At 39.8% G+C, this 19824-nt stretch overlaps 1 protein-coding gene across 1 annotated transcript; it reads right to left on the bottom strand.

Annotated features, from left to right (window-relative positions):
* Positions 1-1525: 1525 nt before the first annotated feature.
* Positions 1526-18306, bottom strand: C1QTNF3 (C1q and TNF related 3). The gene is made up of 6 exons (XM_088152772.1): positions 17992-18306; positions 15122-15230; positions 11863-12017; positions 7007-7136; positions 3833-3932; positions 1526-2834 (listed from the first exon to the last, which is right to left on the bottom strand). The coding sequence occupies exons 1-6, from the start codon at positions 18304-18306 to the stop codon at positions 2675-2677; spliced, it is 969 nt and encodes a 322-aa protein (XP_088008898.1). The 3' UTR covers positions 1526-2674.
* Between the last annotated feature and the right edge of the window lie 1518 nt (positions 18307-19824).

The following is a 19824-nucleotide window of genomic DNA, read 5'->3' as shown; positions in this document are numbered from 1 at the left end:
CCTCCATCAGTCCTAGATGGGCTGCACAGGGCATTTGCCACCCAAATTCATCCCACCCATTGTCCAGGAACCGAAGGCTGATAGGTCTTGTGTATTTGGAATATGGGTTTGAATGTATGATTATAGTATCTTCTAAGCCGCCTCAGTATAATTTGTTTGAAAGCCAAGTTACTAACTTTCTTTGATACGGAGCTGCCTCATATTGGATGAGACCATTGTTTATTCTGACAGGCGGTCACTGACAGATCTGGGGGACGGGCAGCTGGAGTTGGGGCGTTCTATATTTCTAGTGCATGCTCTGAACTAAAGAAACTAACAATAATGTGCCTAGCATAACTTCAACAATGCAAATGTAACATCTAAAGATGAGATGTAGGCACAGAATGTTCATTCATGTTAAGCTATAATTATGCAAGATCAGAAAGGAATCTCATTACTAATGAGATCAATCAACAAGTCATTGTGTTCTATAAAATTAGGAATCAGGAATGCACGAATACCTGTTACGGATAAGACTTAGATAGAATATTTGCAGCAGTGGTTGAACATTGAGCCTCCTGGATTGAAGCTAGGATTTGGGGCACTTTCCTCTTACTTTGTACATACAGTGGGGAATTAACAAAAGGAATGGTGGAACCAGTGGAACAACACTGAACATTCGCGTATAGATTTTTAAGCATGCAACTTTTAAAAATGTGGTGAACGTGTAAGCTGGGGACTCCTGATCAAAACACTGAAAAAAAAGTATGTGTGAAGAAGACAGTGTGGAAGAGGAGATCTCTTGCGGGTCAGGGTAACACTACATAGGATATATATTGTGTAAAAATAAAGAAATTCCCCTGTACATAGTGGCATGACATAATGTAATATCTGTGTCTCTCTGCTGTGAGAGCTTCAGGGAAGATAGATTGTATATACTACTGTATTCTGATAGAGAAGGAAGAGACAGGTTGAGTTGCAACTTTCTTTTTGATAGGCAGAAAACGCTCATGATGAAATTGCAGTTTCCTTTTTTGTGTGAAATGTGCTTTACAACCAAGTATGTTGGGTCTCAAAACCTATCATCATTAGCCAGCATAGTATGCAGTGGACATCAGGTTCAGGAGGCTGCTCTAAAATGTCTCCCAACTACAAAGATATGTGCTATTGCACAAAATATGGCATGTCCATTCTTATATCCAGGAGATAAAATAATGTATGATGTAAATGATATGATTGCTCAACTTTTCATTGTTACTACAGTATATTGGATGGACAGTATTTTTGTTTGAATCCTTTTCCTCAGCCAAATTCTCCCCCAGCCCCACATTCTTTCTTCTAAAGATCATAAGAAAATCCAGTATGAACTGCTGAATTTTAGTGTATTTTTCTGATTGTGCACAAGAGGTTTATTCAAAACAATCTTTAATTAGTAAATGTTCTGTTTACAAAATAAACAAATACTTAAAACACGTTTCTGGTAACAAATGCAAAAGGCATTCATATTAAGAACAGGGGTCACAATATTATTATTAGTAATGAATAAGAGACTGAAACTATGTTTTGAAAGCATGCCATCATCTCGCTAATATACTTTTAGAAGTTACACTCTTCTCTGGTGCATTCTAAGCAAGGCTACATTTTTTAATGATATCTACTACAGATTACAACTCCCGCTAAGTCTAAGATCTTCAAGGTACCAATTTATAATTAAACGTTAGGCTATACAGGGCTGCAAGATTTAATAGTCTATCGCTTGTTCCTTAAACATGCCTTCAGTCAGGATGGAAATAAAAAACTGCCCTGAAACTGACATATTTATTTTTCAAAGACTCAGCAGAAAAAGGAGAAATTAGCAAATCCACTGCAAATCTTCAACCAAAGTGACGGAGGCAAGCAGGGTCTGCTTCATTTGCCACAGAATCTACACACACACGCGCACGTTTTGGGAGTGTTCTGCCCACCTGCTTAAAGCCAACCAATTCAACTTTACCTAGTAGAGGGACATTCAAAAAGTTAAATGCAAGCTTCGATCAATTACTTAAACCAAAGGGAAAAATCTCACAGCCATTGCTATAGTGTTTTAAAAGTTGCTTGCTAACTATGGTCAAGGTTCACTGGATTCACCTGGAAAGCTGCTGCTTTTTCATGAAACTGTCTGAAAAAGTGCAACTAGGCTCCTGCCAATTTTGTTTCTCTCTGTGTTTTTATATATGTGTGCATATATAGGATAAGCATATCCCCATGTTGTACTATGATTGCTGAGTGGAAATGGATACGTAGCTATGCTTCTGTCTTTAAAGAATACAGGAGCTCCTGATCATACATTAATCACTGACGCAATGACGCCCCATTTAAAGGTCTATCCATGCAACATCCATTAGAGCACGAGGTCAGATGAAAATTGCCGGTTTGGAATGGAAAAAGAAAAGACTACAGTCATCACTCTATTAAATTACCCAGAGTAGGTGTTCAGTAACTATTCAGTAACCATTAGCAAGAGGGCAAGAATGTGCAGTGGGATACAAAATGTCATAAAAAGGCATATATAAATTCAGGCCTAACCTTATCTTGTCACATTTCATAGTTAACAGCATACTGATGTCAAAACAGACCCTGGGATTTTGGTACGTTCCCATGCTGATCCAAAGAGCAGGGAAACCAACTAACAATACTGTGTTTTCAGTGAGTAGACCTATTTGGTTTCAAAAAGAAGAAACCCAGCAAAAGTGGAAAAGCGCTGGTGATCTCCATGCAGTGCCCCGTTGCCCATCCGCAACCACACTTCATCTCCTTTGGCGAGTTTAAGTACTGCGCTGTTGCTTGATGAGTCTGTTTTTCCTTTTGATTCATAGCTAAGAACAGAGGTACAAAAGGTAAACTGGTTTGTTCTTCACATTTCAAGCACTGTTGTAGTCCCTACAGTATTTAGCAACTACCTCATTTAGAGACTGTTCACAGTTACGACAGTGATAAAAAAGCAACTTTGCGACCAGTCCTCACATTTACGACCTTGACAGGTCTGCAAAGCGAAGGAAAGCTGAAGTAAGATCACAAGGACAGCTGCGGTTTCACTTAGTGACCACTTCGCTTAACAACCAAGTTGCTGGTCCCAATTAAATCCTCACATTTATGACCTTCACAGGTCTGCAAAGCGAAGGAAAGCTGAAGTAAGATCACAAGCATAGTCGCAGTTTCACTTAGTGACCACTTTGCTTAACAACTGAGTTGCTGGTCCCAATTAAACAAGGACAACCCATAATGCCAAAAGGGAGTCTAGCAGTCTGGGTTGCAGGGGGGTGTGGAAGAAGATTTAAGAAAGGGGAATTGGTGAAGAGGGAAATAAGAAATACTGTAATTATGAATTAAAGAATTCTTCCTGTTGCTTCTCATTTGCAAATCACCTGTTTCTGGGTACTCCTATTTTAGAAAGCTTGCAGTGTTATATCAAGAAAGATTAATTCTCCACAAAGCTTATTATTGGTCATGTCAGCTTTTTCCAACTTGGTGCCCTTAATTCTTAGTTAGATAATCTGTACCAGTGGTTCTCAGCCTTAGCAACTTTAAGATATGTGGACTTCAACTCCCAGAATTCCCCAGGCAGCATGGCTGGCTGGGGAATTCTGGGAGTTGAAGTCCACATATCTTAAAGTTGCTAAGGCTGAGAAACACTGATCTATACTGATGGACAGCAGCTTTCCCTAGTGGTTTTCCCCTTTCCCCTTAACCTTTTTTTTTAAATTGGAGGTCTTAGGGACTGAAGCTGAGATGCTTGGAAGGCAGATCATGTGCTCTACCACTGAGCTGAGTTCCTCTTCCAAGTTTACTTCATACATTTGTAAGCCCCACACACCTGTATAAACTGAACACTGTATTGCCATTGTGCATCAAGTACACGTACACATCTTCTACGTCTTCATGCTTCATCATATTGAAGGTGAAGAAATACACCCCTAGAAGGGAAGAAAGAAAATATGTACTACAATTTAATAATTGCATAGCATGGATACAAGATCAGATGGTTCCTCAGCAGCAGTTTCAACAAACTCCTCTTTCTCCTTTCCCTCCTTGCAGTTGTCATCTGGAATCACAACCCCATGTCACTGAAAGACCTCTTAGGAAACATACCTAATTTGGCTAATCTTCTACTAAAATCAGTGGCAAAATGTCCATTTGTGTTACATGGTTAGGACTGTACCAATACTGCCGTCAAGTGCACTGTTACAGTAGAAGAACACTCCTCAACTTGGTCCGTGTTTCAGATATGCTGGATTTCAAACCCCATAAACTTAATTAGAGCTACTGTTAAGAGGTTTAACGATTATAGTCCAGTATTTCCATTCCCCAGCAGGGCTCGGAATAAGTCTGCCTAAAACCTTAGAGGGCTGTTCTTAGTCTAGAGCAGCGGTTCTCAAAGATTTTGGTCTCAGGACCCCTTTACGTTCTTAAAAATGATTGAAGACCCCAGAGAGCTTTGCATTATGTGGGTTATATCTATCAATATTTACTGTATTAGAAATTAAAACTGAGAAATATTTATTTGATTGATTGATTGATTGATTGATTGATTGATTGATTGATTGATTGATTTCACGGACCCTCTGAAAGGGTCTTGGTTCCCCCAGGTGTCCCCAGACCACACTTTGAGAACCTCTGGTCTAGAGAAAATTGAGATAGTTGGATCAATATTGTAGCCTGGAATAACTGAAGCTTCCTATATTCAATGGCTAAACCTGCTGGTATAAGGATAATTATTGTCCAGCACAGGATATTTAGTTAGCAGCACCTCATCCATCGTAGCCAATCTAGAAATCTTAGCAAGTTCAGCCCTGGGTAGAACGTGGGTGGAAGACCATCTGGGAAGTCCAGGGCTGTAGGTTAGCAGAAATTACACACACACGCACACACATTATAGGAGAATGCTATGATCAACCACTTTGTGCAAAGAAAATTGCTTGGATGTGTTCCAGTAAGTCATTAGAAATCCAGTTCCACTCAAAAATGTAAATGTCTTTCTACAGATCTGAAAGGCAGATCTGGTGGAGAAGATTGGTCCCTACTTCTCTTTTGAAAGCACAGGAACACATACACAGCCATTGCCCTGTCTAAAAATATAAAATACAAACAAATTGTCCGTGTATGTATTTTGAGGAAAACACATGCATTATTAGTAAACTGTTTCTTAATACTTGCATCCATAAGCATCTGTAACTAGGCACAATAACACGCAAATAACTTGTGTTCACTGCACAGATGAAATGACGCAATTGTGTCATGAGATCTGATCCAAGTACCTACATGTGTCATTTGTGCAAGGATGCCACGATGTGCTTTTCTTCCTTTGCCCATTTTGCCTCCCTGAAGACGTCTGTGCTTGCAGATTAATCCATCTCTTTCCTTTCATGCTTGTTTTTTAAAATCGCAAGCATTTTATTCAACATAAAAATTGAAATATAGATGGAAGTAGGCAATTTCCATAATTTGTTACAAGATTATCTTAAAACACTTTTCCTTAGAGAACATTGAATACATACTCAGCTCAATCTTACTACATGTATTCAGAACTAAGACTTACCAAATATAATAGGAATTACTCCAAACTTAAGAGTGCGGGCATTTAGCCATAATTGTTATGAATTCACTCATCTTCCTGTCCAAGATGAATGTCCACACTTTCAAAATATTCTGTTTCATCTCTGAAACAATCCAAGATGAGGTAGCCTGATCCTGAAGCTTAGGATCTACTTTGGAGCCTTAAAAGGCTGTCATTATTTATTTGTTTATTGCCAGTTTAGCAGAGTTTTTAAACTCTTGTAAGTTCCATAAATTCTCCATAAATAGAAGATGGGGGGAAAGGATAGGCATAAAAAAATGGATATATTCTAGTGATTGATAGACCTCATTTCCAGTCTAGTATTAACTTTACCAGCGAACTCCCATCATAGGCACATTGAAGGAACAATGAGCAATTATTAATCTATTATTGTCTAATAAAAGCAATAGTAGCTTAACGAGGTTGCCTCTAAACAGTTTTAGGAAGAATACTACTTTTTCCTGGATTTCCAAAATCTAATTTTTTTGGCTGTTGCTGTTTTGATATTGTCTTGAGCCTAAGCAATGTTATTCATTCTTAGTTATTAGAAGCTAGTAAAACAATGTTACATACTTAGCAGTTGTTATATTGTTCAGGTATTTCTGCAGAAGTTTTGCCCTGCATGCCAGTGAGGCTTTGTCAACATGGAAAGAACCAGATCGCTATCTTGGTATTGAGCTCCTGAAGCCTGGAGAACCCAGTTACTAAGCAGGTACAGCAAACCTGGATTACTTCTACTCCAAGAAATACATAAAAACAACTTTTCCAGAAAGTGCTTGGGGAATGATGAATGTGTACCATTTGTATTACTGTATTATATTACCATGGCATTGTCTTAGTTTTAATATTGTTTTATTGCTTTATTGTAAACTGCTGGGAATCCATACAGCAGTATATAAGGGACAGAAATAAATACATTTGCAAAAAATCAAATATTGGCTTTTTTATTCCCTATACCTTGCATTAATTTCTGTTGAAATTTCACAGGAAATTTACATAAGGACATTTTTCCGTTATGAATTACATTCATGCAAATTGCCTACACAAAGAAAAATAAAGGTAAAATATTCTTTTATTGAAAAAAAAAAACTTCCAACTTTAAAAAGAAGCCCAAACAAAACCCTGTGCATTTGTTTTCATAGAATCTGGCAGAATTCATCCTTTCTGAAAACGCAATTAAAATTAAAATGTTATATTTCTGTTCTACAAAAATAATGATAAGTTCACAGTTGTCTGCTGGACATCATATTTCAATCAATTTTTAAAACAACAGGTCACAGTGTCCCTTTGTGTTTGATCCAAGGTGAAACACAATATCAGCCTGAAGCTTCAAGGGGAAAAAGCATTCTGTCCGACCCAATAAAGAATGTTCAAGGCAAATTACTGTTTCTTCTGCATAAAACTCTCACAGAATATATTATCTGCTGTACTCACCATTTACTGGAGCTCCAAATCGTCCAGTCATTACATCAAAGAAATTGCCAATGTTGGTTTCCACACTACTGAAGATTATTCCACTGTTCTGATTACTGAAGTGGGTTGCCATTGAAGCCATAAATGCAACCTAGGTAAATATAGTTAGCAATGAAAGAACAGAAGAAAGACAGATCGGAAGACACGGTTGAAAGGAATCAATTCTGTCTCAACTTCTTTCCCAGTTTAGTGTGGGAGGGAGTGGGAGAAAGACAGAGAGATCAACTTTAATTTCCTAAAGGTACCACTGGGATCTGGGCCAGCACTTAGCCAACTTGACCAACAAAACTCCCATTGATTTATGTATGAACAGAGAACCTCTCATATACAGAAAGAAAAACATATAGATGGATGTTTAAAAAATAAACAGCTCCATTTGAGATTACTGTACACTTTAACATAGCAGCCAAGTCTGTGGAGATCTCTTCACTCCATGCCGTCTCCACAGCAGAAAGCTTTCTGTTTCAGCGGGATTTGTCAGATTTGCTCCAAGATGGAGGGAATGGAGAAGAAGTCCTGACAATTTTTCTTTGGCTTTCAAAATAAAATAGTAAGGTGTGCACCAACAGTGATAGCAGGAGTGTGGTCAGAAAAGTCAAGATGGTAGCCACAATGATACGATTGAAGCTCTGCCCATTTTTTTATGTATGTGGCATGCTCAATGCACATAAGACCAGGTGGAGTTTGAATCACATTGTTGTGACTGCCATCTTGACTTTTTTGACTACACCCTATGGACATGCCTAAGGGATTGACTGTACAGAGTAAGGAAGATCATCTTGACAAAGATATGCAGGAACCGTTCCATAGGCAAAAGGGGCTGAGGCTTTTTTAAGTCCAGAACTACTAAATAACTTTTGGAAGTGGTTCAAACACCTCCCTAATTCACTGAACTATAAGGAGGAGAAGGAGGTGGAGCACAATCAGACTTGCAAGATTCTGCTATTATAGTCAATCTCCATAAAAGTAGTTTTATTATAGCCAAACTCAATAAAAGTAGTGTTATTGATTTCCTGGTGGTCTACCCAGTGGGGCTGACATGGATAGGCATGATAAAATTCCATACATAATGCTAAGCCATAATGTGGTTTGTTTATCATAGGTTGAACCCAGCTATTGTGATTTCTAAACCATGGTCAAACCATGGTAAGGCCCAGGCCAATATGTCTTGTCCAACAAATCATGGTTAAAGCAAACCATGACTTAGCACAACATGTGAATCTAGGATAAAATGGGGACTCAAACCATTTAAATATCATTGGTCTTATTTACTAACTGTATTTTGGCTTAAAAGCTTAAAATAGTTTGTGATAGGCAGAGGAGTGAGAAGGATGATAAAGGTCAGTATAGATCATTTTTAAGATGTCTAACCAACTGCTGATATGTGTTTTGGTGGGATTAGGGAATGGTCATGACAGGGCCTAATGATAGGGATAGGCCATAGAGCCATTTGAATTCTAATTCTTGACTCTTAATATTTCTGGGGAAAGAATGGTTGGAGTTGGTATCCTGAAATAGGCCTTAAGACCTGAACACAAAGCGATTGATAGCTGGCAGTACAGCTATTCATGTTTCATTTGGAGCTAGGATGATCCAAGATGTCACACGTGATAAGTGGATATAGCTTCTCTTTCTTCCTCTACTGATCCGAGGAACTGAGCAACGTTAAGTCCTCTGTGTGTTGAATATTATTCTATGCTTGGATTGATTGTCAAAGAGAAAGTTGATTGCAGAAAATCTGCAGAAAATTTTATGATTCTATGGATTTTCCTAAAAATATGATAGGCAATAGAAATCTGTAGGAATGATAATACTGGGAAATCTCATTTTATACTCCACCTGTATATGCGTCCAAAGATATCTTAGAAATATTACACATTTCTACTATCTTCTAAAGAAATTGTATATACACAAAGTACGGGCAAAACTTCTCACCATCCAGAAATAAGGTCTACTCATCTAACATTATATTTCAGTTTCTGATAGCTACCATTTCATATCCATTTGCTCACATACAACTCTCATTTAATAAACACAGATATATTGAAAGGCAGCTGAACAGACATTTCTGGCAAAAATAATTTAAAACTAATCAACCAATATTGAACAGATCTTGATTTCCTATGAGCTTAAATCTAAGAACAGTTACTTAAGCTGCTCTTTATAAATTAAAAAAAAAACTGCATCCTTTCCAATTTTCTTTTAAAAGGATGTGTTAAAAACAGCACATTAAAAAATTTTTGCCCAAGTTTGCATATTTTCAAAGTTTATATAAAGAAAATTACACACCTCTATTACATATCTCATATGATACCTCATCTTTGGCAATGTGGTCTATAATACTATGTTGACTTCATAACAGAAACTACTTATTAAGTGTTCATTGGGCAACAAAATCGTCTTCAAGCACCTCCAGACTGCTGTCTTTAGTTGGTGCAGACAGAAAATAATTTAGGCTCTATTAACAGATCTCTAATAATATGTAGCTAGCTGGCAACTTTTTTAGATTCTCCAATTATTTAATCAGTGCAATAACAAAAGGCAGTTTCTTTTCTATATTACTTCACTGAAACAAACAGTAGGGCGATGAGAAAACTTAGGTTCGCTTCCAGTACTGAAAATACATTTGTAGACCTGTCAGAGCCATTCTTTTACCCCTGGCTCTATTTAATGGATCCTGAAATGTTATTAAAAGGCAAAGTAGAACCCACAGTTCTCTGTCCACTATTGCTGTAGCAAAAAAGGTGATTCTCAAGGAAATGGAATCACCCAATATTCTTAATTACAGAGCTAATTTGGTCTGGTGGTTGAGGTGTTGGACTAGGGAGACCTGAATTCTAGCCCTGTTGGGACTTTGGGCCAGTCACTCCCTCTCCCAGCCCTAAGAAGAAGGCAAAGGCAAGCCACTTTTGAAAAAATTGCCTAGAAAACTGCATGGACTGGTCCATGTAGTCACTAGATCAGTGTTGGCTGTGGGAATTCTGGGAGTTGAAGTCCACTCATCTTAAAGTGGCCAAGTTTGGACAACACTGCACTAGATTGATTGATTGATTATGTGTCATCAAGTCATTTTCAACTCCTAGTGACCGCATTGATAGAGCCAACTACAGGTAGTCCTCACTTAATGATGGTAACTGGGATCAGAATTTCCATCGCTAAGTGATACAGTCGGAAAGCGCGACATCACATGACTGCATCGCTTGGGAACGGAAATCCCGGCAGTTGCTGTTGCTGTCGTTAAGTGAAAATCCCGGGCCATTAAGCAAGGACCTCACGTGACCACAATTTGTGACTTCCTGGTGGCTTCCAACAAGCAAAATCAATGGGGAAGCCTGCGGGAAGTTTCAAGTCCCGGGTGACTCACAAGCAGGCCGGCAGGCAGGTGAGTGCTACGGAGTGCAGCCAGGCGGGGGGGGGATGCTGCAGTGCTGTGTGAGTGTAGCCAGGTGGGGGAGGGATCTGCGGTGCCACGCAAGAGTGGACAGGCGGGCAGTTGGGCACTACAAAGTGTGGGTGGGGGATGCCGTGGGGAGGCACGTGCTATGGATATGAGCTCCCTGGATCTTGTAGTTCATAGCAGGCCCCTTGGGAGAAAAAGTGGCAACAGTGACTCACAAGCAGGCCGGCAGGCAGGTGAGTGCTATGGAGTGCAGCCAGGCGGGGGGCGGGGGATGCTGCAGTGCTGTGCGAGTGTAGCCAGGTGGGGGAGGGATCTGCGGTGCCACGCAAGAGTGGACAGGCAGGCAGATGGGCACTACAAAGTGTGGATGCCATGGGAGAAAAAGTGGCAACAGTGACTTACAGGAGGAACTTGTGACCTTCCCTGCCAGCTTCCCCATTGACTTTGCTTGTGGGAAGCCGGCAGGGAAGTTCGCAAATGGTGATCATGTGACCGCACGATGCTGCAACCATTGTAAGAGCGAGTCATTTGCCAAGTGCCCAAATTGCGAACACATGACTGCAGGGGTGCTATGACAGCTGGAATTTCAAGGACTGGTCATAAGTACCACTCATTCAGCACCCTTGCAACTTCTAACGGTCACTGAATGAGTGGTCATTAACTAAGGACTACCTGTAGAACCCAGACAAAAAATCTTAATCATAGATTTGTATACTCAACCAGTTATGTTACTGTATTCGTAATCTTATTATTTATTTTATATGAACACTTTACCTTATTTTTATGGAGTGAGGGGGCTAAAGTTATTCTGATTCTTGTTCAAGCAATTTTCTTGGCAAGATTTTCAGAAGTGCTTTGTCTTTGCCTCCTTCCTAGGGCTGAGAGAGAGTGACAGGCCCAAAGTCACTCAGTTGGCTTTGTGCCTAAGGCAGGACTCAAATGCATATGGTCTCCTGGTTTCTAGTCTGGTGCCTTTAACCACTATATCAAACTGGCCCTCTTTATGAATCACAGCCTGCAATGGTCTGTGAGAATGTCCTTGAGAGACAGGAGGAGGAGGAGGAGGAGCGGCAGACTAGGCAACAGTCAGATAAGAGGCAGCTGAGCCCACAGAAGGAATGGGGGCATGGCAAACATCTCAGAAGAGACCTTCCCTACTTTCTTGACCTGTAAAGGCGAGTGGGAAGAGCTGTATTTTCAGACTTGCAAGGTTCTGTTAATGTAACCTTACAATAAAGGTAGTGTTAGTACTCATGGTTGGTGCTTCTTGTCTGGACTACTTCAAAGGGCTGACACAGCCCACACCAAAATCTTCTGGATCATGGTCAGGTAAACAAAGAAACCGATAAATAAATTTATGGAATTGCAACTGACAGTCACATTTGGAAAAATCATCCTTTTATGAAAATTAGGTTACCTGAAGTTCTGGCGGGATGCCAGGGTAACCCTTTTCTCCTTTAAGTCCTTGGTGGCCTCGCTCTCCTCTGGGTCCCAAGTCCCCCTTGTCTCCTTTGTCACCTTTCGATCCTTCTGTGCCAGGTAATCCATTATTTCCATTGTTCCCGTGGTTTCCTTTTGGCGGTCAAGCAATAGGTTGCTCAGTGAAATACGAGGTCTAAAAGGCTCCATGCAAGTTTGTATTCATTTTTAATCTAGAATTCCTTGGGCGAAATGTATTTTAACTTTTCTCATTCTGGCATCTTCTAGATATGTTCGGTTTCAGCACCCATCTTCCCCAACCCCCACAGCCAATACCTACAAGGACTGGGGATGATGGAAGTTACAGTTCAATACATCTAGTGCACATTGGACTGGTGAGTATTGAGGCCCACATATCTAAGTAGTAGAAGAGAGGGCAGGGCACAGAAAAGAAGCAACTTGGTGGGAATTGCTCTTTTGAGGCCTGAGATAAAGGGCTGCTGGCTAGGGAATTGTGGGAGTTGAAGTCCACACAGCTTAAAGTTGCTGAGGTTGAGAAACAGTGGCCTAAACAATTAAGGGTATATGAGAAGCAAAACTGCTTTCATGAACCAACAAGAACAGTGACCCTTCTTGGACAATAGGTGAATTTCCTTCATTTCAGTCTTAAATTTGGATTAAAAAACACAGTATTAGACAATAATATTATGGCCTAATATTACGATCTGGTTCATGCAAATACTAAGATGAGGTTGGGGTACCCATACCACACTGAACCCCAAAGTAACCAAAGTCCTTTTAGCCTAGTGCAGCATGCTATGTGAACCTAGCTTAATGTTAGCCTTCAAACTGAATAATAGATGGAACATATTTAAAGTTGAATGGTAGCATTAGAACTATGGGTTCTTCATTTGCCTGCCCCATGAAAACGCCTAATTAATTACTTGATGAATTATATCATTTTCTTCTGAAGGACATTTTTCATGATTTTGAACTACACCATTTTTATCACATTACCATTTTTGCTCATGCCTTCAGTCATTTCTGGATATATGTTATGAAACAGTGTAATGGTATCACAGAATTTAGGGGCATTGCTGTGCTTATAAATTAAATCTACCATTGCATTTTGGTTAAGGCTTGTGTTTTATCTATATAATAAATTGCCTTTACTCTGGGTACATACCAAAAGAACCATGTCATTGAGGGCCACCTGAATCAATTTATTAACGAACTATTAGAGGCTTTTGTAAGCCATGAATTAGCTTCAGTTAGAGTCATTCCATTGTCATCACTTTGTCTGTGCCTTTGCTTGTTAAGAATCAGCATTTCCTTAACTTGCTAGCAGGGGCCAGAAAAATTGACCACAAAGACTCTGTAGGCTGACCACAACAGTCTATACATGGACTAGCTGGCAGGTTGTGTCTTTAGCAAGACACCTTGCTAAAGAAATTGTGTGAGTCCATTACTGGAATAAAGAAAGGAGACATGGCATTCAGCTCCAGCTGCAGTTAGAAGTGTCCAGACAAGGGTCCGGAGGTGAACAAAAGTTTATCGTTAGCATGCTAAAAAGCACACCCAGAGTTGGAAATCTCATATGCTAATATCCCCCCCACTGGACTATTATGGGATAGAATGCTTTTGTGCGCATGTCTAAGACATGTCCCAATCAGCTGATTACTTCCTTGCTTAAACTGTATAAAAGATGGTTTTGGCTTCATGAAGGGGTGCTCAGTTTGGACTTGGGTCCCGAGCGCATGTCTTTGCTTCTGCGCAGAAATAAAGTGTTGGAATCCACTTTCCTCCACTCCACATGATTTACTGGCTCATCATGCCAGGTGAAAACGAACCTAGTTTTGGGCTGGGCCAACACCATTTGTACCTGTTTGCCCTCCAAAGCTGCTTATAGAAGCATTTTATCCAGCCAGGCCATTCTTTTATTACTGAGAATTATTAGAATAGCTACAGTGAACTAAAACAAAGCCCGCATAGCAAGAATCAAAACTGCTGCTGCCAGTAGCATACAAAGTCAAATAAAAAAAAAAAGCAGGAGAAAAAACTGGCACAATTCAAGGTGTTTTTTGCAGCTTTGATTGCACACCTGGTTCTTACACAAACAGGGTGTTGCAAAAGTGAAGTTCTCATGGCCTACTTTTATTAACATAAAGACATTGCATAGGAGAATATTCTGATCCCCTTTCCCGCCATCCTAATGGTGTTAAATTACAACGGATCCCTAACTTTTACAGGACGGTGGGCACATTTGGAGTTTTGAGAACCCGTTGTGAGCACTCTTGCAAAATGATTGATGGGGAGTTTGCTCTTTACAAAATTGCTGGCATGGACAATTTAAGCAGTTACAAAGCAGTGTTTTAACCAGCATGCTGGTTGCCATCCACTTTATCTCCCCATCAGAGGACACTCTGTTCTACACCTTTGTCCTTTTGGGGGCTGGTTGACCCACATCCAAACAAAGAGACACAGCTACTGTCACCCATTATTTGGCATTTTGCATTGAAGCAGGTCAGCTTCACATTTTTAAAAAAATTATTTTAAGGGGTAAAATTTTGGTGGAACCAGGAAACTCAGCTGGTGGCAAGGACGATGTCCATGGGCATATTGGGGCTGGGGACTTAAGGGTTACAGGGAGATTCTTATTAAATATTAAGAGAAACATCCTAGCAGTAAGAGCAGTAGACAAGGAGGTTGCTGAGCAGATTACAAAAGGAGGTGAAGGTCCATCATTTACTAGATGTCTTTGGGCAGAAGCTGGACAGCCATCTATGAACGATGATTCTATTTGGATTCCTGCATAGGGAACAGGAAGACTCAATGGTCTAAATCAGTGTTTCTCAACCTCAGCAACTTTAAGATGTGTGGACTTAAACTCCCAGAATTCCCCAGCCAGCATACTGTCTGGGGAATTCTGGAAATTGAAGTCTACACATCTTAAAGTTGTTGAGGTTGAGAAATGCTAGTCTAAATGGCTGCTTCTGACTCTAGAGTTCTGTGAATATGCATTTGATTCAAGGGACTGAGGGAACGAGCCAAGATAATACAGTAGGAAAGGAGCAGGATAAGGATTGCCACTACAGTATTCCAGATGTTCCAGGTTTAGGGTAGTAGCCCAGGAGTTTGGCACTGCGACTTGATGCAGCAGGCAGCCCTTTACATCTTCTCTACTATGCAAACTGCCACAGAGACCAAGCAGCCCCTTCAAGTGTTCATCACAATGCAACTGGGTTCTAATGATTTACCTGGAATTCCAGCAGGCCCTGGGGGTCCAGGTGGGCCTTGATAACCTCGAAATCCAAAATCCCCCCGGCAACCACATTCCGGTGGACTTTGAGGTCCACTCTGTGTTGTCTGTGAACACATGGTTCAAAAACAATTCATAGGATATCATTATTATGATATTTATTAATAACGGATAATCTGTAGCAATAGACCCCATTACTTATTGCACTGAGTGAAGAGACTGCTCCACCTTGGTAGAACCTCGTTTTTCTGTAGGTTTGCTAACTGGTGAGAAATAAAAGCTGTTTCTTTCATGGCCATCAATAGCACATCAGGGTGTCTCTTAATCACTCATAGAGGGAAATACCTGTGGCTTGCACCTGAAAAAATGTAGGCATGCCAAAGATTGGATCTAACAAATAACATATGAAATCTGCTGTCCAGTTTTAACAAAGGCAGTCAGTAATAGAGAGCTCCAGCCAAGAGCAGAATGCTTCAGGAAACAGTAGGCACATGCAACTGACTGTACCCTAATTCCTTCCTAGGAAGAAGACATCCAGGGGGACAGTTGGCTAAAGTCCCAAACTCTCCACCCACCAAGGTGAAATATAGGGCTGCCATATTTGGGCTGCATAAATGTAGACAACCTCTAGATGGCAGCAAGCAGAGTTTGTGTACCTCTTTGCTGCTACCTTTTTGCAAACCAGATATGGTAAAGAGCGGGCCTTGCACGATTCCCTTCACAGCTATTTTTCCTGTGGTTCCATTTCTGTTTTAGTTGAACCCACCTATTATTCCTTCGTTTATCTGTACTCTTAAATTGTAAGCCATTTTCTCTAAGTTTGGCATCTGTCTCTGCTTTCCTTGAAGCTTTGTGTTGTCCCCCCATTGTTTTTGCTCGATCCACCAGATATCTCAAGGAGGGCATATTCCAAATCTCTTCCATTATACAATGTCATCTTGATGACCCAGGAGTTGCGCCTTTTCTGTTACAGCGCCTGCCCTGTGGAACAGCATTACTCCATAGATCGAGATAGCCCCAATCTTATTAGCCTTTCACAAGACACTCAAGACCCAGATGTTCCCCTAGGATTGCTGGAAGGTTAAGCAAGCTTTGTTGGCTAAAGTTGCTTTTGTTATAAGTTGGAATTTGCTGTTGTGACCTCAGATGTTATCATCTGGATTGTTTTAATTGTTGGTTTTAATTTTGTACAGCCCTCAGAATCACTGCTGTGAGATGTGTGGCCATATAAACAGTTTAAACAAACTTAAATGAATAATAAGATAAATGCTATTTCAAACCAACAATTTTGGTGCCAGTTTGTGTCTTGGGGTTCTAATAACCTCAGACAGACTAGGTCACCACACAGGGGCGTCTACAAGGTATGGTCAACAAAATCAAGAGGGTGGCTGTGATGGTGCAATTAAAGTTGGAGCTTGCCACTGCTTGACTATTAATGACTGGGCTTAAAGTACTACAGTAGTTGCTAAATATCGAATAGCACAAATGCAATGACATTTCAATTGGAAACCCCTTTTCTGCTAAGAAAAGCATTAGTTTAAACTTGGATACAGTTCAAAATCAGTACAAGACAAAGTAGCCAGCAGCCTATGCAGATAAGCAGGGATTAACACCAGACAAACAATCAAGCAGAAAACAACCATCTAATCACTGAACTACCAAGGAGAAAACCCCACCCCCACCAACACTGGCAGGGTAAGCTACTATATATAAATAGGGAGCAAACCCCACACTCACTTGCACCGATGATGTTACCTAGCCGGGTAATGAAATGTCTGCAAGCAAACAACCAAGTTCAGAGAGCACCAAGGACTCCACAAAGTACAGTACTTTGTATGTTACTTGTCTCTTTGCACATATCTAAATTAATGTGTATACATTGATTAGCAGCCATTGACCCGTCTCTAATATTTGCTATCTGAAAATCCTTCTATAAAATAGTTTTATTCATGTAAAGAACAGCCTGAACTACATACTTCCATTTGAAGTGGACTCCATACATTAAAGCTGGTTTTAATTAAGTGATTGTTTTTTTTAATGTAATAATAATATAACAACAACAATAACCATAATCATTCTAATGTTTAACAAATTGTACATCAAATGAGCTGAGAAAGTACAGAGCAGTGTATAAAATCACTTTAATTATACAGCATATCCTCTACTTTAAAAATAATAAGTGTTTTCCTTTGCTATTCTTATGTACATATGCACGTCTAGTAAATCCTATTTTCAATTCAGGATTACCCTCTAGTAAGTGTTTGTGCAAAATACAATCCTATACATAGAAGATGCATTGAAAAATCCTGAGAAAACCCTGAGATACAGAGTTTTTCTCTATCCCACTGAAGTATGCAATCTTTCCTTCATGTCTGACAGCCTGTTTGATGAATACATCTTTGTAACTCTAAGGTTTACCCCCAGCATCTTGAACACAATTTGCTCTAATATGAGATAATACTTTTCTCGTAGCATTTCTAATATATCAGCATGTCATAATCTGTACAAAGTTAGCCAAGTCCCATCAATTTTACTGTCATCTGAAATGTTTAACACTGACTGGATTGCCCATTAAGTTGTAAATCCATACATTGGATCTGAATAAACATGCATAAGGTGGGGTTATTAGTAGACTAAAGATAGCTGATGTAAAAAAGGAAAAAAGGCATCTGATTGTAGGGAAAACTAAGCTCATAGAAAAGAAAAGCCATTTGCAAAATCAATCATCCTATCCTGAAAGACGTCTGCACAAAGAATGGCCACCCTATCGTTAGGAACTAGTTGCTCTTGCGAAAGGGAGTGCTAAGGTTGGCAAATAAAAGCTCACACACTTTCTGAACAACATCTTAGAAGATTAATTCAGAGTACCTGGACTCTGTCTGAGGTAGTCTGTTCTACATCATCTACCTCTGGTTTCAAGGCATTTTGGTCAGTAGAAGGACTATTACCATCATCCACCTCAACCGTCCACTTATACAGTTGACTCCGCTGTCTCACGTTTTCCCTGCTGCTGGAACCTTTATGGCCAGTCTGGTGGTGGCTCTGCAAAACTTTGGCCACTGGATTATTATCTCTTCTGCTCACCTCCATGCGTTCATCTTGGCCCAGGCAAAAATGAAGAAACAGAAGCAAACCCAGGAGACTCCAGTTGAGGATATCCTTTGGTGCTATATGACTCAACATTGCAAGCTCCTTAGAGTGAGTGCCTTCTGCTAGGGAAAAACCTGCTGTTGGTGTGAGGGAGCCTTGGAAGCTGTTCCTTCTACTGAGTCTGCCAGTAAGACCTGATGACCATCAATTTATATGCTGCGTGTAATAAATTACCCTGTGAAAATGTCAGAGAGGCAGGAACCTTCATCCCAAATCAGTCATGCTTTGTGAAACAACCCAGTCATTATTCACCGCATCCCCCAGTGCAGGAAAAATTGATTTGCATGCTGGAAATGGCCACCGCATTTAATGGACAGCTGTGGTTCCTGTTGGGGGGCACTGACAAATGTTATTCCTTTTTTTAAAAAAATTGGGGGAGCTGTTTTTTGTTTTAGCGTGATGAAATAAAGCCCACATGGCAAATGTTTTATGCTTCTTGATTAGATATAGAGAGGCTAGCCATTCAGACTATTTAAAAAATCTAAAGTTTGGAAACAGTGCTGTTTTTATCTTCTAGCTACAAGCAAACCCCAAACCAACTGTCCATATACAGAATATCTGTTCACTTGGAAACAATTAATTTGCCAATTAAGAAATAAAGGAAGGAGGGCAGATTTTTACTTAGGAGCTTGATTTCTTACTATATTTAAATCACTTCAGAAAAATATTGGGAAAACAATCTAAAAACAGTTAAATTCAGGCATTTACTGAGTCCCAGTCCTCAGTATAAAACTTAATTTTCCCAACCAAACATCTTCATGCCATATATGTTCTTCTAATTTCTAGTGTTTTCCTAAAGGCAATTGCCAAACCAAATTCAATTTTCCTGCCAAGTAAAGTTAAATGACCATGAACTCAAGAAGCATGGTTGAATCTTGTAAATAATATTAACCCTCTAGAATTATCCTGGCCTTCTGATTTGTAACTTTTATCCACAAATGAACATCTAAGACACTAAAAATACAAGAGACGATATTTTAGATATTTCCACCTTAAGAAATTTATCCTAACAGAGCAATTTTACTGAACATCTATAGCCTTCTATTTTAAGGACAATTTCACTGATCATCCACACCCTTCTATTTTAGGGCCATCATCTGCCTTGAAGCTGAACAAGCAAGAAAATCACTACCTTCTGTTCCAAATCTATTAAATGTCCACATTTATATTTATATGCATACATACATGCCTAAGATACAGTAAAAGAAATACATGCAGCCACAGATCTTTAAGAAAAGATTTCTCCAAGCTGGTGCCCTTCAATTCCATCAGATGATGAGTCCCAGAATCCCAATCTGGGATTGCGCAAGAGATTGCTCTAAGGCTGAGAAAGGAGGAGGAGTATTTGTAGACACAAACAATCAGCAGATGGTTGAGGTTACTACAGACATATCAAAGAAAGGGATTCTTAGCCTGTCACGTAAACAGCTTGAGAAAAAGAGATTCAGAAGCTTCAGAGAGATCCTGCCTTAATGAATTCTGTAATAAAGGAAGGCTGGAGGATTTCTATCTCATTTCTCAAGATTTTGAGAACCCTCTGAACATAACTCA

The sequence above is a fragment of the Python bivittatus genome, unplaced genomic scaffold (assembly GCF_059951505.1).
Source record: "Python bivittatus isolate LINGU-HERP-01145 unplaced genomic scaffold, Pbiv_v1 ctg000570_np1212, whole genome shotgun sequence".
Classification (NCBI taxonomy): domain Eukaryota; kingdom Metazoa; phylum Chordata; class Lepidosauria; order Squamata; family Pythonidae; genus Python; species Python bivittatus.
Note: the sequence above shows the minus strand (reverse complement) of the source record. Positions and strands in the feature narration are given on the sequence as shown.

Bases quoted from the DNA above. Each gene is read 5' to 3' on its own strand.
- C1QTNF3 (XM_088152772.1), bottom strand. From the start codon at position 18,306: ATGTTGAGTCATATAGCACCAAAGGATATCCTCAACTGGAGTCTCCTG. The intron at 15,231-17,991 runs GTACTCTGAATT...ATGTGTTCACAG, and splicing joins CTACCTCAGACAGAGTCCAG to ACAACACAGAGTGGACCTCA. The intron at 12,018-15,121 runs GTAAATCATTAG...GACCGCCAAAAG, and splicing joins AGGGCCTGCTGGAATTCCAG to GAAACCACGGGAACAATGGA.